The sequence below is a fragment of the Piliocolobus tephrosceles genome, chromosome 11 (genome assembly GCF_002776525.5).
Source record: "Piliocolobus tephrosceles isolate RC106 chromosome 11, ASM277652v3, whole genome shotgun sequence".
Taxonomy (NCBI): domain Eukaryota; kingdom Metazoa; phylum Chordata; class Mammalia; order Primates; family Cercopithecidae; genus Piliocolobus; species Piliocolobus tephrosceles.
In genome coordinates this window covers 26769806-26794663 of record NC_045444.1, presented here as the reverse complement: position 1 = coordinate 26794663, position 24858 = coordinate 26769806, and the positions used below count along the sequence as shown (strand labels likewise).

Here is a 24858-nt window from a genome sequence, read left to right as displayed (position 1 = left end):
TTGGCTCTGAATGTATACTCCTATTAGCAGTAGTTACAAGTAGGTTTTTAAAGGGAAAGAAGAGGCCATTCCTAACTTGTTTACTAAGAATTTGCATTAAAGTAACATAAGTTATTGATTGGCTATACATCCTTCTTTGTATCACAAGTTCCAGAAACATGAAGATAATGAGTGAAACAGCTAGTCAGAACTGAAATGCCTTTAAACAGCTGCCCCTGGGCTCGGGTGTAGAAGGTATAGCTGAAATCCCATACTCACGTCTCTCTGAGCCTGATTAATTTTGAATACCTCACATATCCCAGACTGCTCTTAGCTATTTTTCTTTTCTCATCATCACTGTAGAAAGTGCTGTTGGGCAGCACTCTTCTAGAGAATGAATGAATCAATCCTTGAACAAGCCTTTTTTACAATTTCTAAGTATGCCATTGAAAGAAACTATCACCCCTCCATTTGCTTTATTTCCAAGTTTTGGATATTTTTTCAAACAAAGGAATCTTACAGATATCCTTTTCTATCTTCTCCACCCTTTCCTTCTTTTAATAAAAGGGAATCAGAAAACAAGGATTTGCCTTACACTCACAAAAGGTATTCATTCCTCACTACTACAGAGTTTAGCTGTGCTTTTGAATCAGTTCTGTTCTTTCCATCAAGTGAACTAATTTGGACAAATACAAAAAGTAAGAGATTGTATTCTAAATACCTATATTTTAAAATGTGGAAACTGTTTATCCTTGTATCTAGGTCATCTTCAGTCTTCAGATAGCAAGAAGAAATGTACCAAGATGTAGTCATTATTTTACATAATTGTTAAGTCACATTTTGGCATAGCAAGAGAATTTGCAGTTTATTTTCACAAAAAAAAAGTCTATACTTTTGAAATGTCCTCTATGATGGTTTGGAAACACTTACGTTATTTTTGGATCATGTTACTAGGTTGCATCTATGATTCAGTGATCTTGTGTATGTGTTTTTCAGATGTTCAACAAATGGCGATTGACTGGCTCACCCGAAATCTCTATTTTGTGGACCACGTCAGTGACCGGATCTTTGTATGTAATTACAACGGTTCTGTATGTATCACCCTGATTGATCTGGAGCTTCACAATCCTAAAGCAATAGCAGTAGATCCAGTAGCAGGGTAAGAAATTCTTTATAGTGCTTGTTCCAAAAAAGTTTGCATTTAAAAAGAAAAGATTGAAGTATGACAAGTGTTGTTGTGGAAAATAAGACTACAGACTTAAACTTTTTAAAAATGTTGATTTTAACAACTGTGTCGCCGGAAGCAAAAAAGGCTATAACTCACCAGGCAGAAGCTGGTGAGTTATTAGCACATGAATATTGCAGGTCTAATGTAAGACACAAATAACCTTCCATCTTCCCTTCTACTTTCCCAAGAATTGCATTGGGGTCATCAGAGAAAAGCCTCAGCATATTTTTAGGTTAAAGAGAGGAAACTTTTTAATGCTTAACAAGGAACTTTGTAGTTAGCAAACATCAAGGATGCTACTTGAAGGATGTACTGTTGACATACTTATATCCAGCATAATAATTAGGATTTACAAAAGGGGCAGAACATATGTTTACCTGGGTACTAGCAAAACATTAAGAATATCTTTGTTCAGATTCTCTTTATGTTCGGTGACTGTTGATATGTAAACCCAAATATTATTACAGTGTTATGAATTCCTCATCAGAATTCATCTTTCTTTTTTTTAATCTCCCAAATTCTCGAATTACTTTATTGGTTGAATAGAAGACCCTCTGACATTCTTTAGCTAATAGGCTCATTAATCTTTTTACCACATTTCATAATTTGTAAAAATATAGTCATAAAATGTTTACATTCCCATCATATTTGCTCATATGATTAGAAAATCAATACAGGAACTATGCTCTTATTTTACAAACATGGTGGTATTATTAGAGGGCAGGAGCAAAACTCAGTTCTTTCAGCAGTCACCATTGGACAAGGATACTTTCAAATTAACCACATAGTGTACCACTTTATTTGAAGGAACTCTTATTTTTTTTAAGATGTAAATTGTAGCAAAGATTTGAAAATTGAAATGCTATCCTTGTTATTGTTTTAATCGTCCTCAGGCCGTTCAGGCTGAAATGTCTGATGGAACATATCCTAAACTGCCATAAGCCTCCATTCAATAAATGGGAAAATATTTACTGAAGAAACAGCTGTCATCCATATGTGGACTTTTGTCACTCTTTACTTAAAGTCTGATTAAATATTAAGATGCATCATAACAATAGTTCTGATTTTGACAAGAACAGCTTGCACGTAAGAACTTTGCTGGGAAGGCTGTGTAATATAATTCTTGAATGTAGCTCTATTTGTATTTGCAGCAGATGGTTACTTGACTCAATCTGACTGCAGTGATGCTTCAAAAGACATTAGGAAAAGAAGTCGTATTTAAACTGATTTGTTTGGGTTGTTGGATAAGGGTAGTAAGAAAGAATTGGAAATTTACAAATGCACTAACAACATTCTTTTGGCATCCTGTTTAGAAATATATTTGCTTGCATGGTTTTCCCTGGATGTGATAACTGAATTTCAAATTAGCCTTTAGACAGTCTTGTCTGTCAAATGTTAAGAGTTGAAACTATAAAGCTGTTGTGTTTTCCCCATTTTTCTACTGCTCTTATCCTTCCCCATTCTTAAAAACAAAGATCCAGAGACCCTTTTCAAATAAAACTGCCAATCTGAAATATATGGGAACACCGTCTCCCTTTCTGAACAACAATATATTTTATGTTCTCAGGTTTCCTATTTCTCCCTGTAATTATATGAAAGAACCATATTTTATCATTTTTGTCAAAGGAATTAAGAGTAGAAAACCCCCACGTCGTTTGCTCTTATTCTCTGCTGGATTTCTTTGGGTCTCGTAACTGTTTAAATGTAATTTTGTCATGTATCATTTATCAGAATAGGTTCTTTGGAATTTTTGTTTGAGTTTGTTCTGTCTCTATAGCACAGTTTTTCAATCATGAGTCGTAGATATCAGAGAAGGAAAAGCTTGGCTTTTTTTTTATAAATACAGGCCTGGTTGGCACAGAACACTTTCAAATATATTCTACCTTTCTCTTAATATCAGAAATTTAGTTAGGATTGATGTGATTCTATCTAAGAACGGAACAGAAGATCTTTTTCTTTAACTTCTACATTTGAGCCTGCTCTAGAATAATTTGAATAGATTTTGGTTAGAAAAACTGCACATGACCTACTAAATGGGAAATGTTCTGCCCCTAAAATTTCTCCTAGGTTTTCCTAATTTTACAGGATGATACGTCTTTGGCTTTGCCTATTATAACTTCTGTTCAAAAAGTGTCAGAATGTATTCATAATCTGCCCTAACTCCTAGAAACTTAACCTTCATAGGTTTTAAAATGGAGAAAAATTTGCCTTACCCCCGAAAAGGCTACCTGGAGAAAGTACCTGTTACTTAAGCATACTGTTTTTTTTGGAGACAGAGTCTCGTTCTATTGCCCAAGTTGGAGTACAGTGGCACAATCTCATCTCACTGCAACCTCCGCCTCCAGGGTTCAAACAATTCTCCTGCCTCAGCCTCCCAAATAGCTGGGATAACAGGTGCCCACCACCATGCCTGGCTAATTTTTGTATTTTTAGTAGAGGTGGGATTTCACCATGTTGGCCAGACTGGTCTCAAACTCTTGACCTCAAGTGATCCTCCCACCTCGGCCTCCCGAAGTACTGGAATTAAAGATGTGAACCACCGCACCTGGCACTTAGGCACATTTGTAACTTCATTTTTCTCAACCTCCTATTCTTTTGTTGCTAAGGACTATTGAAGAAATATAATTTTTTGGTTCTTTTTTGTTTTGTTTTGTTTTTAGTTCTCCGTGGTTTGAATACAGATTACTAACTTTCTCTGGACTCTCATTATGACTTGAGCCAAGCTCCAGTCCCAATCTTCCAAGAAGAGATTTTTAAGTCAACCTTGTTTTTAATTCTTTTAGATTTTTAGATGTGAACATTGACTCATTAATTCAGGCTATTTCCCAGAGATGCTTCTAGAAATTTTCTTCTTCCTTTCAAAAATTTTTAGCAACATTTCCTTTCAATAGTTCCTTGGAAAAGTTTCCAAAATTATTTCTCTATAGTCATTAGAGTTGGCAGGTAGCATAGAGATCATATTCCAACCAACATCAAACACTGCATTTCTGTCAGATGGTGATTAGGTCTCTGCTTCTTTAATGGTTAAGAACTTGATGCTGGAGTCTGTCTCACTGAGATCAAATCCTGGTTCCAGCAGTTACCAGCTGTGTAACTTTGGATATTTCTTCTGCCTTTGTTTTCTTATCATAAGAACGTGCTTTATGATAGCCCTGCCCTGCAGGGCTGTTGAAAGGATTAAATAAGGTCAAATACATAAAGAACTTTAACAGTTTGAGTTGTCGAATATGTGAAGTTTCTTCTTCATTTCGCCACAATGATAATTACTAATATTTTCAACACTTATGATACCATTATGAATAGAATAATGAGACCAATATTCTACCCCATCAAAGATGACCTTTTTCTTTTCAGCTGCAGTCTCTTTCTACTACAAATCCTTCTAAAAATTTCATACAGGTTAAATCTATTATATAATAAAGTGTTGAGAAAAAAAGGAGAGAAAATAAGAAAAAAAAATGAAGCGTAGCCTAGGAAGAAATAAAGATGAAGGGTATATAAGGTGTAGGAAGAGAAAAGTATGGAGTACCTTTGAGTATGGATATGTGGACATGGAGGAGGATCTTTTTCTTACCCATCGCTACGCTCTGGCTGAGGCACCTGTAATAAAAGATGTATTGATAAGAGAAAAGCATACAAAGGTACTTGTAAATTTGATGTGACATAGGAGCTATTAGAAATGAACATCTGAAGTAATGGAAAACCCTGTGTGTGTGTGTGTGTGTGTTTAATGGAACATTTGATGAAGTGGATAGCTGTGGAGAAGTACGATTCAAAAAAAGGGGTATAATCTAATGATAATCAACTGGGGGAGACTTAGTGAGGGCTGTGTTTCCAGTTTCTTCTCTGTGTCCCCATGTTTTCAGAGACATGGAAGCTCCTTTCCTCCGGGTATAGAGTGGGCTCCTCTCACAGGAGGTTCTTATGACCTACTTCAGAGAAAGGTCAGATAATTTGTTGATGGCCTGCATCAGGGGAGAAGGGACATCTGCTTCTGCTGTTTCCTCAACTGCCAAGGTGCGAGATTTGGGGTTAGCATGTCCTTTGAGGACACCATCACAGAAGACGTAACAGAGGAACAACCTTTTTCTAACAATTGATGTTATGCAAGATATATTTGGATTACTTTCAAGGTCTTTCAAAAGATAAGAGTAAAGAATAAAATTCTATTGTAGTTATTTTTGTCTGTGGAACTGCATTTTTGAACATGACACTGCTTCAATATTAAACCATTTAGTACTGGGGTCTATTGAGGATTGTAACTGAGGTCAGGGGTGGAGCTGGTCTACAATTTTGTTCCTAAGCTGTGGCCCTCAGCTGTCTACTAAAGTAAAATCATCACCCTAGACTTGAGACAGAGTGCAACTCATTATGAGTGTGAACTTGTTGCTAAAGTATTCTACAAGAGGAGATAATTAAGTCTAGGTGTGATAATTATTAGAATATTAGAGTAAAAGTAAATAGATATTTTAATAAAGGTACCAAAGTTGGATTTAAAATTTTGAGAAAATATATTTTGGGAGACTTGGAGTACCATTAGTAACACCCAAGTTCAAAAGAATTATGTGAGGTGGCTAAACTGAGGGAGGGGGAAGATCTCCTTTGTTAAGTAAAATAACATAAATTAAATATTTCCCAAGGACAATGTATACCCTTTTTCTATGTAGGATAAATCTTTTGACTGGCAGAGTGAATAGCAGAGTGATCTGTAGGATTTATTTGTGAACCCATCACCTCATGTCAATAATAAGGGAGAAGTGTGTTGTCTTTGTTCTATACAAGAGCAGGACATCTGCCAGGAGACGGGAGAGTGAAGCTCATCTCAGAAGTTAAATTCACACAAGAATGATTGACAGTATTGAATAGTTTATAAAACCCTTTCCCATCACCCACTTGGATCCTTATTGAAGCTAATAATGACTGAGAAATTAAAGACTGAATTAAAGTTAACAGCTATCAGGGAGTAGGACTGACTAACAAAATTCTAATCTGGATTGTTACGTGAAGTTGGGAAGATAGCAAATGAAGTGGGTTTCGTAACAAGGTCTTTGGGGTAGTTAGCAGGTTTTCTATTTCTGTTAGGTGGCGCTCCCTGGGCAGGCACAGGTTCCAAGCTGAAACTGTCACTAACTAATGCACTTGCAGTAGGAAATAAGTGAAAATGTTACAGACGTTTGGCTATTAAATGCCTCAGACTATGTTTGGACAAATTAAACACAGAGATAGCTTCCCCACCCCCAAACACTATGTATCACTTCGAGGACCGAGATGGTCCTGAAGCTGTAATGGGTTTTGAACATCATAAAACATTTAAACATATGACCCTTTGTACTTTTTTCTCCCCATAAATATATTCATCTTGGAAGGTAGTGTCCTCATCTGTGATTCATGACTGCCTTAAACTTTTAAAATTCTTTTTTTTTTTTTTTTTTTTTTTGAGATGGAGTCTTGCTCTGTCGCCCGGGCTGGAGTGCAGTGGCCAGATCTCAGCTCACTGCAAGCTCCGCCTCCCGGGTTCACGCCATTCTCCTGCCTCAGCCTCCCGAGTAGCTGGGACTACAGACGCCCGCCACCTCGCCCGGCTAGTTTTTTGTATTTTTATTAGAGACGGGGTTTCACCGTGTTAGCCAGGATGGTCTCGATCTCCTGACCTTGTGATCCGCCCGTCTCAGCCTCCCAAAGTGCTGGGATTACAGGCTTGAGCCACCGCGCCCAGCTAAACTTTTAAAATTCTTATTTACATTTTGACAGGTTGCAAATTGTGAGTCCTAGCTTTTTAAGGGTAAACAGCCCCCTACACATAACTACAAGCAACTCCCCCCGTAATAAAAGTTGATTTCCTAACTTCTTAACTACTTCTAACCAGCTGTGACTTAGCTATCCACAATCAGATGCACATCCCCATTGTTCCAGGAAAGATCTGTTTCTATAAACTTAGTTTCCCTCCAAATTTTCTTGTGTATTTCTTTTCTTTAGGAGGAAAATCAGAGAAAAATGAAGACATTCCAATAGCTCCAATAATAATTCTCCTGAGTTATGTATTGAAATGTTGCAGCTTCTCTCTCAGCTATCTGTGACTTAAAGTTTCTTTGGAAAAAAAAAAAAAAAAAGCTAATAAACAAAATGAATTGGTAAAAGTATATTTTGGGTTGTTAGTATATATTTGAAACAACCTAGGTTCTCACACAGAAGCAGTACTCAGGTTAGCTGACCTCAGCATTCACCCGTAAGATGGTAATTATCAAGGGGTTATTTGCCCACTTCTCCTTTTAATCAATGGGTATTAATGCAACATAAGGACAACATCCCTAAGCTTATAAATTTGTATTAATTATTCTAAAATCTACCAATGCTTTTTTATCTATCGCCCACAGATTCAGTGGGTGGTATTATATAACATTTTGTTTCTTTCATCTGGCTAGATCCTATTAAATATCTAAATATTTCTATGTATCCCAATTACTTATTTGACTCTCCTATCTTTTTTTTGTATGAGTAACACTTCTGGTGGTAGTTAAGTTCATGAATTAACTATGCAGCAGCTATCTGCCTCTCTCAGACCAATTTACTAAGAGCTCCAAGAAAGTAATCCCTTATCATTTCCCAAATTCAAGTTCCTTTCAGGATTTGCTGATGTGAATAGGCAAGACCACATGGGTGTGAAAGTATGTTTCCTGGTCTGCACTAATTTTGACTGAACTTAGTGATTCAAAGGCTCATTCAAAGGTATAAATTCATGTTAGCTGTTTTATATATGACTAAAATTCTTCTCATCAATTACTTTTTTTGTTAAGATTCAACCTCTTTCCAAATTCTTCTCTAGACCTTTCTTCAAGTGGCAGTTCATGCTTAGTATTACCATTGGTTACTGTCTCTTTCAGTTATAAATTATATTTCTATTACAATGTGCTTAGCCTGGGAATACAGCAGGGGAACTTGGAGTGGTTTATGTGCAGTGAATGCTTTAGTGGAAATGGAAGGCAAATCAATTTGACTCTTACTGTGCTCTTTGACTCATATTATTCATAGAGTCAACACAATGCAAACACATTCCACATTTCTACTTTCTCCCTTTGCCATTGTTTTGTTTCTTTCTTTTTTACTCTATAACTTTTCAAAGTCTGTTAAACCTCTGTTTCAATTACTGAGCGCACAGCTCTATTTCTAGTATTCAATGCCTTTCCCATCTTCTAGTCACTACCTATAAGGATTTCTTCTCTGAATTCCCATTGTTTAACGCTGTCCACTTGAATAGGTAAGGGAACAGAAAAAACAACTACATGTCGCCTAAATGATGAAAGAATTTATCACTTTACTTAAAAATCTACATTGAAGACAGTCCCAGGGTTGGTTACTTTAGTAGATTAACAATATCATTAAGGACCTGGGTTCCTTTATTTTTTTTTTTTAATTCTTTGCTCTGTAATGTGATCTTTAGTGTATTCTTTTCAGGCTAATTCCTCTATGGTAATAAGATATCTATTGAAGTTCCAGGGATCCTGTGTGGAAACATGATATTCAGTTGAAAAACAGTACTGTTTCTTCCTTAAGTGTACAAGAGCTCCCAAATCAGACATTCTCTCATGTCTTCTTGGTCAGAAACTGGAGTACATGCCCACCTAAATAAGACAACCACATCGAATTAGAAAATTTTTACCATTAACAAATGAAAAGCAGAGGGACATGAGCATGAAGTTGGGACCAGGCTAATGTGAAGAAAGAAAAATCATATTATGGAGTAACAGCATCCATTGCTACCACTGTCCTATGGCCGTCTTTTGTCATCTGCTGCTCTTTATCTTTTCTTTGTTCTTCTCAGGCAGTGAAAGATCTCGTTTCACTTAGATAAGCCTGTTCAAAATGTGAACAAATATTATTTGTTCCAAATCTCATTTCCTCTTCTAAGAGATCTCCTCCATTTCCTTTTAGCCAAGGTTGTTTAAACTTCTTCTGAGGAATATTTTTTAATCTCTTTTCAAGACAAATGATAGGGTTTTTGTTTTGTTTTGTAACATTTTATAAAATACCGATAAGAGGCTGGGGTGGGAACATTCTGGATAACACATGCATACCCCTGTTTTTATATTTAAAGACATAGTTTAGGAAACTGATAGCAGGTTTTATTCTGTCATATTCTCCAGCACTTTTGGAAGCTATATGAACGTTTCCAAACCACTTGGGTAATATTCAATAAGTTATTGTTTCACTTATTAAATGAGTCTCACGTGGCCTGAAAGCTTTCTTACTCTCTGCCAGAGAATAGCTTACATATTTGAAGTGTCTATGCCAATAGCATAAAAGAATAATTTTATATTTTCAAGTAGTTTACAGTTATTTCTAGTTGTTTTTTATATGGAGTTCTATGAAAACAAGAAGCAGATATGAGCCAGTAGTACTGTTTTTGAAAGGACTGTACATGGACAACATTCTTGTAACACTCAGGTGTGACCAGTGCATCAAGGGTAAATAACATGAACTCTTAGAGTTATGCAAGAAATATTAAATATTATCATGAGAAGATATGGTTATTCTAGTTTACAAAGAGCCCCAAACTTTCCAAACAACAAACAAAATACTAAGTAGTGATTTCTTTGAAATTCTGAGTTAAGTAATGGATCAGGCACAAAATGTTATTTTCAAAAATTGAAAGAATCTTGGTTTGTAAACACCACAAAGAACAAAAATTAAAAACAATAAAATAAATACTTGACACCATTCTGCTTATACATTACCACTCTTTAATATATAACATAAATTTGAGTTTTTACTCTAAGCTATATAATTACATTCAACTAAAAAAGAGGAAAAAACCAACATTCAGCTTTTTTGTTGTTATGATTTGTTCTGCGTGACTGCTGAGCCTTGCAGGATATTGAACCAAAATTTATATTTTTCCCTTGAGCCAGACACTTAGTGGTTTGACTTGCAAGAAATTGGCTTGACTTTAGGGTTAAGGGGATGTTTTTTGATGTAAGTTGGTTTCTTCTCCAGATGGTGGTGGTGGTGGTGGTAGTGGTGGTGGTGGTAGTGCTGGAGGTTGTTTTTGTCATAGAAAAGGAAAAGGCAAATGTTAAAGGTATTTGGTCTTCTTTTGATTTTAGTGATAGAATTGTCTTTATAGGAATGGAGGTAAAAATTGTGCAGAGGTAAACCCATGAACTACAGATAAAATGTACCCCAGTGGAATGTCAAAATAATGCAATGCCTTTTGGTAAAAACAAAACTAACTATTTTGCCATTGCCACTGATTTTCATAATGATTGAATACAGTCATGGTAACGTCATCCACAACCAAACTATTTAGGAAATCTTTGTACTTCCTAAATCTGGTTTAGTGAGACATAAAATGAGATTTAAAAGAAACATACGAAGAAAATATTGCTGCCTTCTGAAAGTTTTCAAGCTAGTTCCCCAAATGGAATGTAGCATTGGGAATCTAAATTTCAACACATACCTCAATAATTAATCTCTTAAATTCAATCTGGGACCTGTCTAAAGTATTTGGAACTCTACAATGATCAAAAAGCCTCCAAATCGATAAGCTTTCTGATTAATTTTCTGCAAACAAAATTTTTTCTGTTTTGTTTAAGTAATTTAATTGGATAAAAATTTCGATGTATTCACATAAATTTATTAATTAAATTGACTGCATAAAACAATTATAATTTTTAGAGTGTACACACTAAGCTTTGTATTACTATCAATAGAACAATCTTATAACAACAGTATTTAGTAGGCTAATGATAGTTGCTTTTATTAAAGTCTAGATTTTTGACTTAATACAATTAAATTATATTTAACATTCATACATGAGTCCAGCAAGAGTGTTATAGGTTGATGGGAAGTTTTTCTCTTGTCCATCAAGGAGTTATTCAAGAATCAAGGTTCCTTTCATTTTATAGCTGTAGAATCTCATAGGGCCTTGGAATACTCTGCTCCCAACTAGCAGAAGGAGAAAAATACTGAAGATATATTTACACAACTGGATGCAAGTCAATGAAGAAAATTTGTCATCTGGTTAGGCAGTTCCTTGCCCATGACTGCATCACACTATGGAAGTGAAAGGATGCATTTCCAAGGAACACTTGTTCATTTCTGCAAAATCTTCTCTCCTGCCTACCAAATATCTAAACGTATCTTTTCCCCCATAGATAGAATATACTGTATTTAGGTCAAAATACAGGAACTCCAGCTGACTTGCAGTCCTCTCCATCATGTCCTTGTATAGTTTCTTTTGTACAGCAACCTAAGAACCAAAAGGCTCAAAGATATCTACATCCACTGTCCTATCTGTATAAAATATCAAAAGACTCTTGTTTAGAAAATGGAAGACTGGGAAACACTCAGTGGCCGTTGGTCCAGAGCCAGGCGATGAAGGTGAAGACCTCTTGCTCTGGCGGTTGAGAAGTCACTTGTTAGCCTTATTCTTTTCTCTGTAAGGTTCCTCATTGTCCTTTGTTCTCTTTAAGCTATGCTTCCAATAGGACGTTCTTTCTAATCTGTTGTGATCCACACTACACCTGAAGTTGGCAATGGAGAGAGTATCTTCCCCCCTGGGGTTCTGTATTTTATAAACTTTTTATTGCCTTTCCAGTTTTAAGATATGAAGAGACAAAGATTCTGTAAACTACACTCCTGGTTTTTGAAGTTACACATTTGTTTGCAAATTACTAGAATTTTGATTTGTTTCCCATTAGTTCTACAAACCAATAACCGTATTTAAAGTTATATTCTAGAAATAATGATCAAGCTCAATTTGTTTCTTTGCACTTCACCCCCTTGGCTTTCTCTTTCAACTTATTTATAGGTGGTTGCTTTGAGGTCATCTAAAATAATGTTTCAGAGTAAAACAAATAATTTTTGTCTGAAAGCTCACTCTATTTAATTGAGAAGTCCTAATTTAACTTCTGTTGCTTAAAGCATTTTCAGTATTTTCTCTTACTGTTCAGGTATTAGAAGCATTAGAATGTAGAAGTTTCTAATATTAGAAGTATTAGGAAAGTCTGAACCTGGGAGCCCCCAGTTCGGACTTGTTCTGTTCACTTTCAGTTTTTGCTTTATCCAGCTAATTCTTCTCTACACTCATTTCTTTTGTAATATCTTGCCCAAGTAATCACATAGTAACTAATGCAACCATTAATATTGTGCATTTAAACTCATTTATTTAAATCTGCAGGCTCAATACACATTTCTTTTTCCTGCCAAGGTATAGCAAATGATATTATTTAACCAAAGATTTTTTAAACCAAGTATTTTAATGTTGGTGAATATTTCCATTTTCCATTTATAGTTACCCAACTGCTTGCCACCTTACTATTAATGGAATGTTAGATGGTTTAGGTTTTTATTAAAGCAGTATTGTACTTGTGGTAGCAACTACAGTATTAGTTTGGAAACACTAACTTCTAGAAATTTCGGTGGCTTGACATATTTATTTATTTTTCTACCTCAAATTAGAGCCCAATGCACATATTCCTCATTATCAGCCAGTTTTTCTCCAGGTAGATGGAGGCTGCTTCCTTCTTGTGACTCCTATGTCTTTGGTTTAAGAATTCTTTGATTTTGAGCAGAGGTAAAAAAGAGATGCCTGATTAAAAATAATAATAATAATAATAATTCAGCTCAGTGGTGCCATACATCAGTTCTGCTACATTTCAGTACTTATATCTAGTCACTGGGTCATATATCGGCCAAGAGACTAGACAATATGGTCTTTATCTTAAAAATAGTCAACCAATACACATTTTGGAAAAGGCAGAAGGAGGACATTAGTTTCTGATTGACAGATGTTTGTCTCCTGTAACTGTAACCTCTATGTAATTTTATTTTGTTTTTTCTTTTTGGTAATAAACGAAGAACAGGTTAGCATCTCAAAGCCTCTATTTTAAAAGACATCTCAAATTGGGTGGGGTCATCTTTTTTAAAATCTTCTTTATAGTCAAAATTCTGTTTTATTTTACCTAGAATGAGTCATTATTAGATTCATTTTTTTTCTCTGAGATACTTAGGAAACCAAATCATCTATTAAAATTTTGTTTTGAAAACATAATCAGAGAAACAAGTAGTATTAATCTGTTCCCACACTGCTAAAAAGAACTACTTGAGACTGGGTTATTTATGAAGAAAAGAGGTTTAATTGACTCACAGTTCTGAAGGCTTAATGGGAAGCTTGGCTGGGAGGCCTCAGGAAACTTACAATCATGACAGAAGGCACAGGGGAAGGTCATCATGTGAGCTTCTTCACATGGTGGCAAGAGAGAAAGAGAACAAGGGGGGAAATGCCACATACTTTTAAACATTAGATCCCATGAGAACTTACTATCATGAGAACAGCAAGGGGGAAATCTTCCCTCATGATCCAGTTACCTCTCACCAGAACCCTCCCGTGCAACATGGGCATTACAGTGTGACATGAGATTTGGGTGGGGACACAGCCAAACCACCTCATTGTGCCACTAAGTTTTTGTTGTGGAGGGAAATGATGGCTATCTGAACATAGTCAAGTTTATGTTAGGGAAAATAATTGGAAAAAGCAAAACTGAGATGGTTTATGTGAGAATGGAAGAGGGATGTATGGAATTAATATCATGAAAATATTTGCTGTGGGATGTGCACTACTTGAGAACAAAATTGTATTCTTCCTAATGGATATTTTGGGGCTTTTCATCAAAGCTCTGCAAATACTAGATAAGAATGGTAATAGCAGTGATGATGATGATGACAAAGAGGGCAGTGACAACTACATCAATAATATCAGTGAAGGTGATGCTTACCTCAACAAAGCAGTAATTGAAACTATGGATATAAAGTGTGTGTGTGTGTGTGTGTGTGTGTGTGTGTTTTAAAGCATGCTAAATTTAAAGAGAAATCTCTAGTTTATTCCAGAGGGAATGATACTTGAGAAATCATTAGTCGCATCCCAATAAATAAGACGTAGGTTTGGATAATTGAAAATAAGGGAAATTCTAGTTAGAAAGTAGAACTACTGAATGAAAGGTCTGCCTTCGTTAGATCCTCTTATTTTTGGATCGATATATGTTTCTGTTATTCAAAGGTAAGTACTCACATAATGTAAGCCGATATAATAAATTTCAGGTTACTTAGTAGAGAAAATCTATTTTAAGTCATTACTGGTTTTATAATGTCCGTTTTTCCATAGACATATATATATATATATATCAGATTCTATTTATCAGCCAGTTTAATATTGTATGATTTAAAGAAAGATTTTGTGTAGTTTATTAAAATTAATTACATTAAGATAAAAATAGTGAGTAAGCTGTTGATAGTGAATATCAACAGCTCATAAAACTTGTTTGGTAATCTATGGGATTAAAGGCTAAAGTATGATTTTGATTAAAACCAAATTCTCTTTTTTTCCAAATGATATAAGAATATTCATTTTAGCCAGTAAGATTATGAGTAAATGTAAAGGATCACAGTTCCTTGCCTCAGATACCTGTAATTAATAGCATTTTTCATAACATATCTGAGCTGCAGCATTTTCTGGAAAGTAGTCTTATTAAAGGTTTAAAATGGGAAGAACATTGCATTACATCTTTGTCATAAGGAATATTCTGAGGGTTCATGTTGTAGAAGTATACACAGGCCAGCTGAGACCATGTTATAATGCAATGCTTCATGAAGCATCCTGCCCTGCCTCCTGCCCTGGATGAATTGATGGTGAATACTTTACATGAAATGCATAGAAAGCTCATCTGTGCTATGTGAACTATTTCGTGATAAAGCCTAGTTCATTGAGTATCTTCTCATATATGATATCGAGTACCCTAGAACATCTTGTCACCTTGCCATTATTTATCTAAACACTAAGTGTTTTGTGTTTGGAGAAGTGGAGTCAATGAACTAGTTTTGCATTACCTATCTTTTTTTCTTTTCACTTTGTGCTGCATCAGAACGTGAATTTAGAGTTCTGATTGGGACAATTTTCTTTAAGAGACAGACAGAGAGAAAGAAGGAGAATAATCTGAAGAGCAATGTTACTGATTGTTTATTTTAGACCAGTCATTGTCCAGAGCATTTCTTCCACATTGATCCCTGCAATCTTCACAGCGTTTCTTGTGAGGTATGGCGTAGAATCATTCCCTTTTAAAGATTAGGCTTGGAGAGGTGTAATTACCTATCCACAGTAAAAGAGCTAGTAAATGTTTCAATCAGGATTCAGACTCAAGCTATGTTACTCCACAGCCTGCACTGTTACACTGCTACACTACAGCCACAGTGAGTGGGCTTGAAGCTGGGAGGTTTTGTGATGAAGGGGCTGGAGGTTTTGTGGGATTTCAGCATTCATCCAGAAGACTGCGTATCAGCCTGTGGTAAATGGCACTTGACAATATGCAAAGTGAGAACTTTATACCTTAGTATGGGACAACTCTAAGTTTGTATCGACTCCATGAAGATGAATAAAAATGACACTTAGAATTTGGTGCTGAAAATTTAAAGGAAGAAAATATATGACATTTTGGGACAGTAAAAACTACAGAGAAAAATTAACGGTTACCAGAGAATTGAACTGGGGAAGGGGGAAGTGATGAATAGGTGGAGTACCGAAAAATTTTAGGGCACTGAAACTATTCTCCGTGGTACTGCAATGATGTGTGCATGTCCTATGCACTTACCGAAACCCATAGAACTATACAACACAAAGAGTGAAACGATGTAATCTATGGGCTTCAGTTAACAATAATGCATCAACACTGGTTCAATAATTGTAACAAGTGTTAACACACTAAGGCAAGATGTTAATGACAGGAGAAACTGCCAGTGAGGAAGACAGGAGGTACATGACAATTCCCTATATCATCTACTCAATTTCCCATAAACCTAAAACTGCTGTAAAAAATAAAGCCTATTAGTTTTTTTTTTTTTTTTTTTAAGAAAATGAAAAAAATAAACCGTATGAGCGAGCACATGACTGTAATTGTGGATCAATCAGGAAACAGATGACTAATTTCAGAATAAAAATATCTTTTCTGCTTTAGTATTGACATCCAGAAATTCCACATTCTCACTCAGTTAAAATCCAATTCCACAAATACATTTATTCTGTGCTCTCTGTGTAATCATTGAGCTATGAATTCTAGATGAGCCTGTTTCTTTCTTGCCTCAGCCACTCCCTAAATAGAAAATGCAACACCTTTAGAAAGTCACCTTAACTCCTTAAGGCCACAGGGGTATAATTCAGGAGTGTTTGAGTGGTTTCCCTGAATGCATCACTTAAAAGGACAGAAGAAAGAAGTCTCCCCACTCATTTCTTACCGTTGTTGTAATGAAGGGACTGTATCTTCCCATGCGTAGTCAGCCCTTGTTAATAAACTGGCATTTGAGAGGAATATTTACTCTCAATTTTAAATACAAAACAGCTTCTAATGGCTAAGTAAAAGGGAGTAGGTAAATATTGCCATTTCTTTCAGAGTGAACAGTAGATTTATTTGCCTGCACATTTTCTCACTACTGAAGTCACGGTGTGAGAAGGAAATAGTTTTAGAAATTAAGTACCAATGGACCCATAATCATGCTTTCTCCATACAGCTAAAGCTCAATGTGAGACCTTGCTGGCAACAAGACTAGAATGAGAGAAATCAAACAACAAGGGGATTATTAGAGAAAGTAGAGCAATGAGAGAGTCATGTTTTAGCCAAAAGTAAGGACTAGCTGGCTCTCCTGTATGATAGAAAATGCTTCTTCAGTTTGCATTTCTAGGACTGGTAGCTTGGTTGCCCCAAAAAGGGCAGGTTTCTATTAAAAAGTAACTTATGTGAATTTGCTATCATGTCTATCATTTCCTATCATTTCAGGATCATTGGGTTAACTTAGTCCCATACCTTTTTATAAGAACACAGGAGATTTTCAAAATCACAATTTTGGAAGAGAAGATCTAACCCCACACCATGAAATCACATTGCTGTATACAATTTGGCAGCTATGAGAGGATGTGGGCATATTTACAAACTGTATATTGGTACTTTATAATTAAGAATTTGCATAATTGATAAAATCCTCATGAATATGCTATCAATAACATCATGAGCTAAAGTAGCTACAGATATTCTATTCTTTTGTGTGTGTGTGTGAAGGTTGGGGAGGTGCAGTGGAGAGAGCCGTATCTTTTTCTGTGTCCACCTGTTCTCAAATCTTGTCTCCATTTTTAAGTTTAAATCTTCCTGACATTGGGCTGGTTGCTTCTAGTTGTCCATTTTGATACATTAAGTGATGAAGTCTCAATCTTTTGTTTTAACAAAGGACAGATTTTCTTCCCTACTACACGGGAACTTTAATTATGTCACCATTGCCCTCGTAATTCTGTTCCTCATATTACTGTATAGTGCAAGTCAGGATCAATGATAGTGTAATTCTCCTCACTTCAATTACTTGTACCTATCATGGAAAACTTTCTGATATAAGCCATTGGTGAAATTTTGAGACACCTCCAGTAATTTTACATGAGGGTTACGGATAACATAAAATTTCAAGACTTATTGCTAATTGGAAGAAGTTTTTTTCGTATTCTTTACTTACATATGTCCTATCTCGCCATTGTCTTCTTTTTCTTTCTTTCTTTCTTTCTTTTTTTTTTTTTTTGAAACAGAGTCTCACTCTGTTGTCCAGGCTGGAGTGCAATCACAAGAACTCAACTCACTGCAACCTTTGCCTCCCAGGTTCAAGTGATTCTCCTACCTCAGCCTCCCGAGTAGCTAGGATTATAGGCACCCACCACCACACCCAGCTAATTTTTGCATTTTTAGTAGAGACAGCGTTTCACCATGTTGAGATCAGGTTGGTCTCAAACTCCTGACCTCAGGTGATCCATCCACCTTGGCCTCCCAAAATGCTGGGATTACAGGCATGAGCCACTGTGCCCGGCCAGTCCCATCTCTTCTAACCAACTTAGCACTTAGAAATAAGTGTTTATGGCAAAAAAAATACCCTTGAGCACCACATTTGTACTTACTACTTGCATTTACTCCATCTACTGTGCTCTTTTTATAAGCTCTTTGCTTGTATTATTTATTTAATCTTCACAAAAGCCTATAAGATGGTATTTATTGTACCCATTTTACAAAACAGGAGACTGAGGTGGGGAAAAATAAAGTACTTGTTACATGTCACACATTTCACCAAGTAAATGAGGTCAGGGTTTGAACCCAGAAAACCTCTCTCTAGTGTTCCTGATTAGAATTATAGACTTCTGGAAATGAGCAATTTAATTAAAATAAAAATATACAAATGTAAGTTGCTATTTTGGAGCAAAACATCCTTGAAATTATTATTACTGTTAGTTATTGTAATTATTTTTCTTTCATGGTCTTTTCTCTTTTGACAGACTGGATTGCAAACTGTTCCAAGTTTGTGGTTCAGGATTTTAAATTTCAGGAGTGACTGAGTGTGATTATTTAATAGTTTACTGTCTTGTACAGTGCACTTCACTGTTGTAAGTAACAGACTCATTTTCTCCCAAAACCTAGTTATAATAGACACCATGGCTTCACTTTCCAGCAGATGAAGAACAATCTTGTTTTAATGCATGTCATTTACAATAGATACAGGCTGTCAGATAACTTCTGGTAAAATAGGATGCTGAATCAGACATTTATTTTTAGTGGCAATTGCGGAAACATAGACTAGACCACTCAGATGAAAATATGCTATATCACTTGACTTTATAGATAAAATGTGCTGAATTCTTTGTCATTTTCCATTTGAGATTTCTGTTTTCGTTTTCTTAATATACCCTGATTCCCATTGCTTCTCTTTCAGCAACTTGTTTGTTATCTGAACACTATTATACTTTCCATTTTAATAGGTACATCTTCTTTTTATTTCTATTAGTTGAGAATCATCTAGTACAGCGTAGTTGTGTCAAAGTTTTAAGCATGTACTGCAAGTCCAGCAGACCTAGATTTGAATCCCAGCATAGCCACTTACTGACTAAATAGTAAATACATAGTAATCACTGAAAACCACAGTTTTCTCACTTCCTAATAGTTTCATCAACAGTTACTGTAAAAAATAAAATGCATTAAAGCTTCTAAAATAGTTATAATTGTATTATAAGTACTATTAATTTTAGTTCTCTAATATGAGACAATGAATAAACTATGACAAAAATTTCTGACATAGACTTTGTAAAAGTAAAGATGAATTAACACCTAGATGATTATATCATATATCTTATAATCACCTGTAAATCACCTTTATGATATATATATATCACTTATATGATTATATATTGGTCATATATAGCTAGTACCTGTCAGGTTAGTTGATGACTATCTTATATTAATAAGTATTAATTAATAATTTAATACCACTCCCAGAAAGAAGAAATGAAGAACTTGTTATTATTTATTATGTGTAATTATTGAATGTCTTCTCAATTCCTCTTTGAGTTAATCTGTGTAGACATGATTACTGGAAAATATAATGGGAAGTATATTCACATAAAATTAAAAATGTTGATTGCCACTTCAGCCACACATATACTAAAATTAGAATGATACAAAGAAGATTCCTCTGGGTCCTGCATAAGGATGATATTTGTGAAGCATTCCATACATTAAATATTTTTAATTGCATTTTATGTGTATTTGAGTGTGCAATGATAAAACAAGTGTGGTAAAGAGTGGTAAAATGATAACAAATGAGGATTTTGAATGAGAGGTTTATGGGAGCTTTTTGTAATATTGTAACTTGTATTTAAGACTGTAATTATTTAAAAGTTTAAAAGTTAATCAACTGTTAGAAAATAAAAAGTAAAAAAGAAATAGCAACCAGTTTCCTAAATTAATGTGTTTCAACTAGATTTCAGTGTGTACCTACAGAATTAATGTTTCCGAAGTGTAGAGGTTTCATACTCTATTAATATTATGTTATAATATTTGGATTTGCTAATACTCTGCACTATTAGAAAAAATGTATTTCAGAAAAACAAAACATTTTTCTAAAATTGTTTTCCAGTTGTTAAAAGAGTTTGAGACATCTTATATAAATTATTACAAGAATGATATTTATCCTTTACTCTGATGCAACCAGTAAATATTTTCATACATGAATACAGCTGCACATACAAATGATGATAGTGATCTGTGAATATAACAATATGTTATTGTCAAGAATGACAGAGTGGGGAAGGGGAAGTGGGGATGGTTAATGGGTATAAAAATATAGTTTAATGGAATGCATAGGATCTAGTATTTGATAGGACACCAGGGTGATTACAGTCAACAGTGACTTATTCTATATTTTAAAATAATTAAAAGTATAAATGGAATGTTTGTAACATAAACAAATGATAAATGCTTGAAGTGATGGATACCCCATTTACCCTGATATGATTGTTATGCATTATATGCCTGTATCAAAATATCTCATGTACCCCGTTAAATATATATGCCTATTATGCTCCTGTAAATATTAAAATGTAAAAAAAAAAAAAAAAAAGAGCGACAGACAAGATGTTAGTCAGAAAAAGCCTCACTGAGAAGATGACATTTAAGATGTTATCTAAAGGAAAAAGACAGTGAAACGATGGGAAGGAAAGTGAGAATGTAGATAAGGAGCAGGAGAAGCTTGGAGAGGGGCCAAGTCTGTCACCTTAAGGAAAGAGAGGGCATATCTGAGAAGCTGGAAGAATATTGGTATGGTTGGGTTAAACAGAGGAGCGATTCAGGTAGATTTACAGTCTAGAAAGATAGAAAGGGGTGTTATGGTAAAATGTAGTGTAAGTGGGGTAAGGAAGCAAAAGTAGGAATGGAAATGGGAAGATCAGTGGGGAGCCTCTTTCAATAGTGTAGGATGGGTAGTGGTTGCTTGGCCTACGGTAGTACCTGTGAAAATGGAAGGAATATCATTATATGGATCTTATGAACATAAAAGGTATAGAAGGGATTTACTTTATTGGAAATAGCTATGGCTTAAGACTTGAACTGGAAACATTCTAACAGCTACAATAGCACATTTCACATTTAAGAAAATATTGCAACCTTGTTATAGCTAGCATTGAGTTAACCAGGATTTCCAACTAAAATAATTTTATGTTTTTAATTGAGTATGAATTTATTCATAAATATTCATATATTAAAAAGTACACAAAACTTTTAGTTGCATGTTTTCCCATATGCTATTCTTATTCTGGTTTCCTTAATGGTTCAATTATACTTTAACTGATTAATAACACAATTTCATAGTATATGGTTGAGGATGATGGTAAGGATGAGGATGATGATGCATTCCCTAAATGAGCAGAATAATAAGTGAATAATTCACTTGTAAATTATTGATATCATGAGCTTTTAAGAGACAATATAAATCTAATAAATGATATAAAATTATTAGCTAATATAGCTTGCAATCCTGATATTCCATAGGGATTGGTAACCTTTCTTACTGTATTTATAATACATATGGTTATTTAATGAATGCCATTAATATTTCACTTCTAAAGAGTTAACAGATATATCCAATAAATAGAGAAACAAAAATTAGATAGTTGGTAAACTAGAAGTGCAACCTAGTATATTGGGAAGGGCCTGGACCTATATCAAACAATTTGGCTTTCAGTTCTGTGTTTGAGCAACTTTGCTTAATTCTTGGCTGATGATTTCTAAAGTTTCTTTCAACTCCCCGATTTTGTGATTATTTTTGAAACATACTGGCAACTAGAGCTCTTTGGCTACTTTTAATCTAGGTGTTTATGTTCATTTCACAGTCTCTCTGCCTAACGACTTTTTTTTTTTTTTTAAATGAGAGCTATCTCTCAATGAAGATATTTCATTGCCTATTTTGGCTTTATTGAGGATGTAAATTCTTGAGAAAAATGGAAAAATCAAAGGCAGTTTGGTAAGCTAGAGGGAGGAATAAGATGATTAAAAACCTGCGCCGTTGAGATAGTTGGTGAAACATAAATTTAAAAATAAGGGTTAGTAGCTTTAGTAGTTAGGTAGGAAAACATTATAGAATAAATTTTCAATCAGCAGAGGTTTTCTGGACCAGCTGCTACTATATTTCTGATTGCCTTATCCCTTCTTAGAGTGACTCTTTATCTTCTAAATTTTAGAGTTTATTTTCTGTCCAGTGAAACTATGGGGGATTTAAAACTGCTTCCCCAAATCTGGATTTTAGCAGGATCTGTTTGTTACTATCACAGATAGAAATATCACCCCAAAACAGACATCATTATAATGACTACAGAGAAAAAGAATGGAATTTGTGTTAGAGTACTTTGGGTTGAGTTCTAATTTGGTTCCCTGCTAGTTGTTTTATGAAACTGTAAGAAAAATCACTTCTAACATTCAAAAGCAGCATTTATAAAATGGAAACAATTTTATCTATTCATTTATTCTCCTTATGAAGCCATAAGAATTAAAGACAGTAACATATGAAAGTGCTTTGTTATTTAAGGAATGTTATGTGCATGTTTGCTAGTTTTTTTATTCATCAGTTTAGGTTATTTAGCATGACCATTGATGGACACTGATGAAAATTTGGAAATTCCTTTACCACTGTTAGTCAACTTTTTATTACCATAGAGTCAAATAATGATTAAGTTGTATCCCTCTACCTGACACTAATTAAGAAAAAAAAATTCCACAGAACTCTTTGTTCTTGTGGCTTTTCAATAGATTATTCATTATGGGATCACTAATTTCTTTGAAAGATTTTGAGTTGCTTCTCTCTAACTTTCATCTCCACCTCTGCTTCTTTGCAGAACAATAATTATCTTACCCTTATTTAAGCTCTATGTCATCCAATTTATATAACAACCAGAATTGAATTCAATATTTTATTAGTACAATGTAGGTTAATGCTTTTCAAGGTCTTATTTTGTTTATTAGGTCTAATGTAGTTTACCCACAGAAACAGTAAGATGATGTCAAATTTTGAACGTCTTAAAGAATATGTCCAAATACTTAACATTAAATAGATCTGACGTATAGTTTACTCATGAAGGACATACATTTTGGATTGATACCTGTATTCGTTCCTTTTTATGCTGCAGACAAACACATGCCTGAGACTGGGTGATTTATAAAGAAAAAGAGGCTTAGTTGACTCACAGTTCCACATGGCTGGGGAGGCCTCACAATTATGGCAGAAGGCACATCTTACATGGCAGCAGATGAGAGAATGTGAGTCAAATAAAAGGCGAAACCTTTTATAAAATCAGATCTCATGAGGTTTATTCACTACCACAAGAACAGTGTGGGGGAACCGCCCCCACGATTCAGTTATCTCCAACCAAGTCCTTCCCACAACACATGGGAATTATAGGAGCTACATTTCAAGATGAGATTTGGGTGAGGACACAGCCAAACCATATCAGTACCAGACCGAGGACTGTAATCCTGACTTTTTCCAGGCATCTTCCTTAGGCAATCCAGTGTAAATTCCCAAGTTATCTTATGTCTAAATGATCATCAGCCAGTAGAATCATCTTGTACTGTAAAATGATGTTATTGTCAGTTGTTTAATTCATCTTTCAAAATTTAACTCAAATTATATCTTATGGTGTAAACTCTTTATTTAGTTCTTGGAAATATATGAAATTGTTTGACAGAAAAAAAGTTTATAAATATACACCCTAAGCATATTTGTTGTGAACGAGCTGTTTCCTTTGTTTTAAATTGTGTAGTTTCCAAAAGAAGAGCTTGAGACAACTACTTGTGTTTAGGTAGTCTATTTGTTTGGTAATCGCAGAAAGCAGGAATAAGGGATGAAGAGGAGTAAAGGAAGAAGGAAAAGTAGGGTGTATTACTGAGGCAACTGTACTGAACTTAGGCTGGATTCTCCCTGGAACTTTCTGAGCATAAATGATGTTTGTCAGAATGATCTATCTGTGGATTGACGATGACAAACTTCTTTCCTCTGTTGGTTGAAAAGTCCCTTGGTTCATTAATGTTTTGGTTTCTTCTGCATATCTGATGAACAAGATTTAGTTTGCTCAAGTTGAGATGCTGTCAGTATCTGGAAAATCCAAACCCATATTTAACTGTCCACCACAGATTCCACAAGAATTAAATGCCAATAGGATGCACGGAGCAATATGATATACATTGTTAATATATTTTGTGAACTTCTGTGATAAACTATCTATGAAAGCACTGTTTATAAAACATCTAGACGCCAATATTATTGTTCCTATATTTTCAATTTCCAGTCAAGCCAGAATATAATTAAACTGAACTCTCTTTAGTTACTTTGTGTTTATATCAAACACTGTGAATACTTTGAGTTCTTACCCTATTTGCAAGCTAACTTCCTCGCCTGCCAGAGTTTCCTAGACATTGGCAGCAGATATGATACACTTGGGTCAAAGATAAAGTACTTTATGACTCACAGTACAGCAGGCAGTAGGAGCTGCAGGCTCGCATTGGTTCCCTTGTTTTCAGACATCATTGAAAAGATAAACAGCAGCACCAGGGTGTTTGCATTCTGGAGGAAGACTCCAGGGACTGTTCTAAAAGACGAAAGATCATGAATACCTCTTTCTTCCCCATACCTCCCAGGGTAATATTACCCCTCCTTCAAATTCTGGATTTTTGCTTTCCTTCCACCTCCACAAAATCTGGGGTAGCTATAACTTTATTCCTGCTCCCCAAGGGATCCAATATTCTGGATCCCTACCTATCCAG

At 35.0% G+C, this 24858-nt stretch overlaps 1 protein-coding gene across 1 annotated transcript in view; it reads left to right on the top strand.

Annotated features, from left to right (window-relative positions):
* Positions 1–24858, top strand: part of LRP1B (LDL receptor related protein 1B) — a 1636277-nt gene that overhangs the window by 667496 nt on the left and 943923 nt on the right. The window contains exon 7 of the mRNA XM_026453105.1: positions 976–1138. Coding sequence (XP_026308890.1) covers positions 976–1138 — 163 coding nt within the window. The remainder of the gene's footprint in view (positions 1–975; positions 1139–24858) is intronic.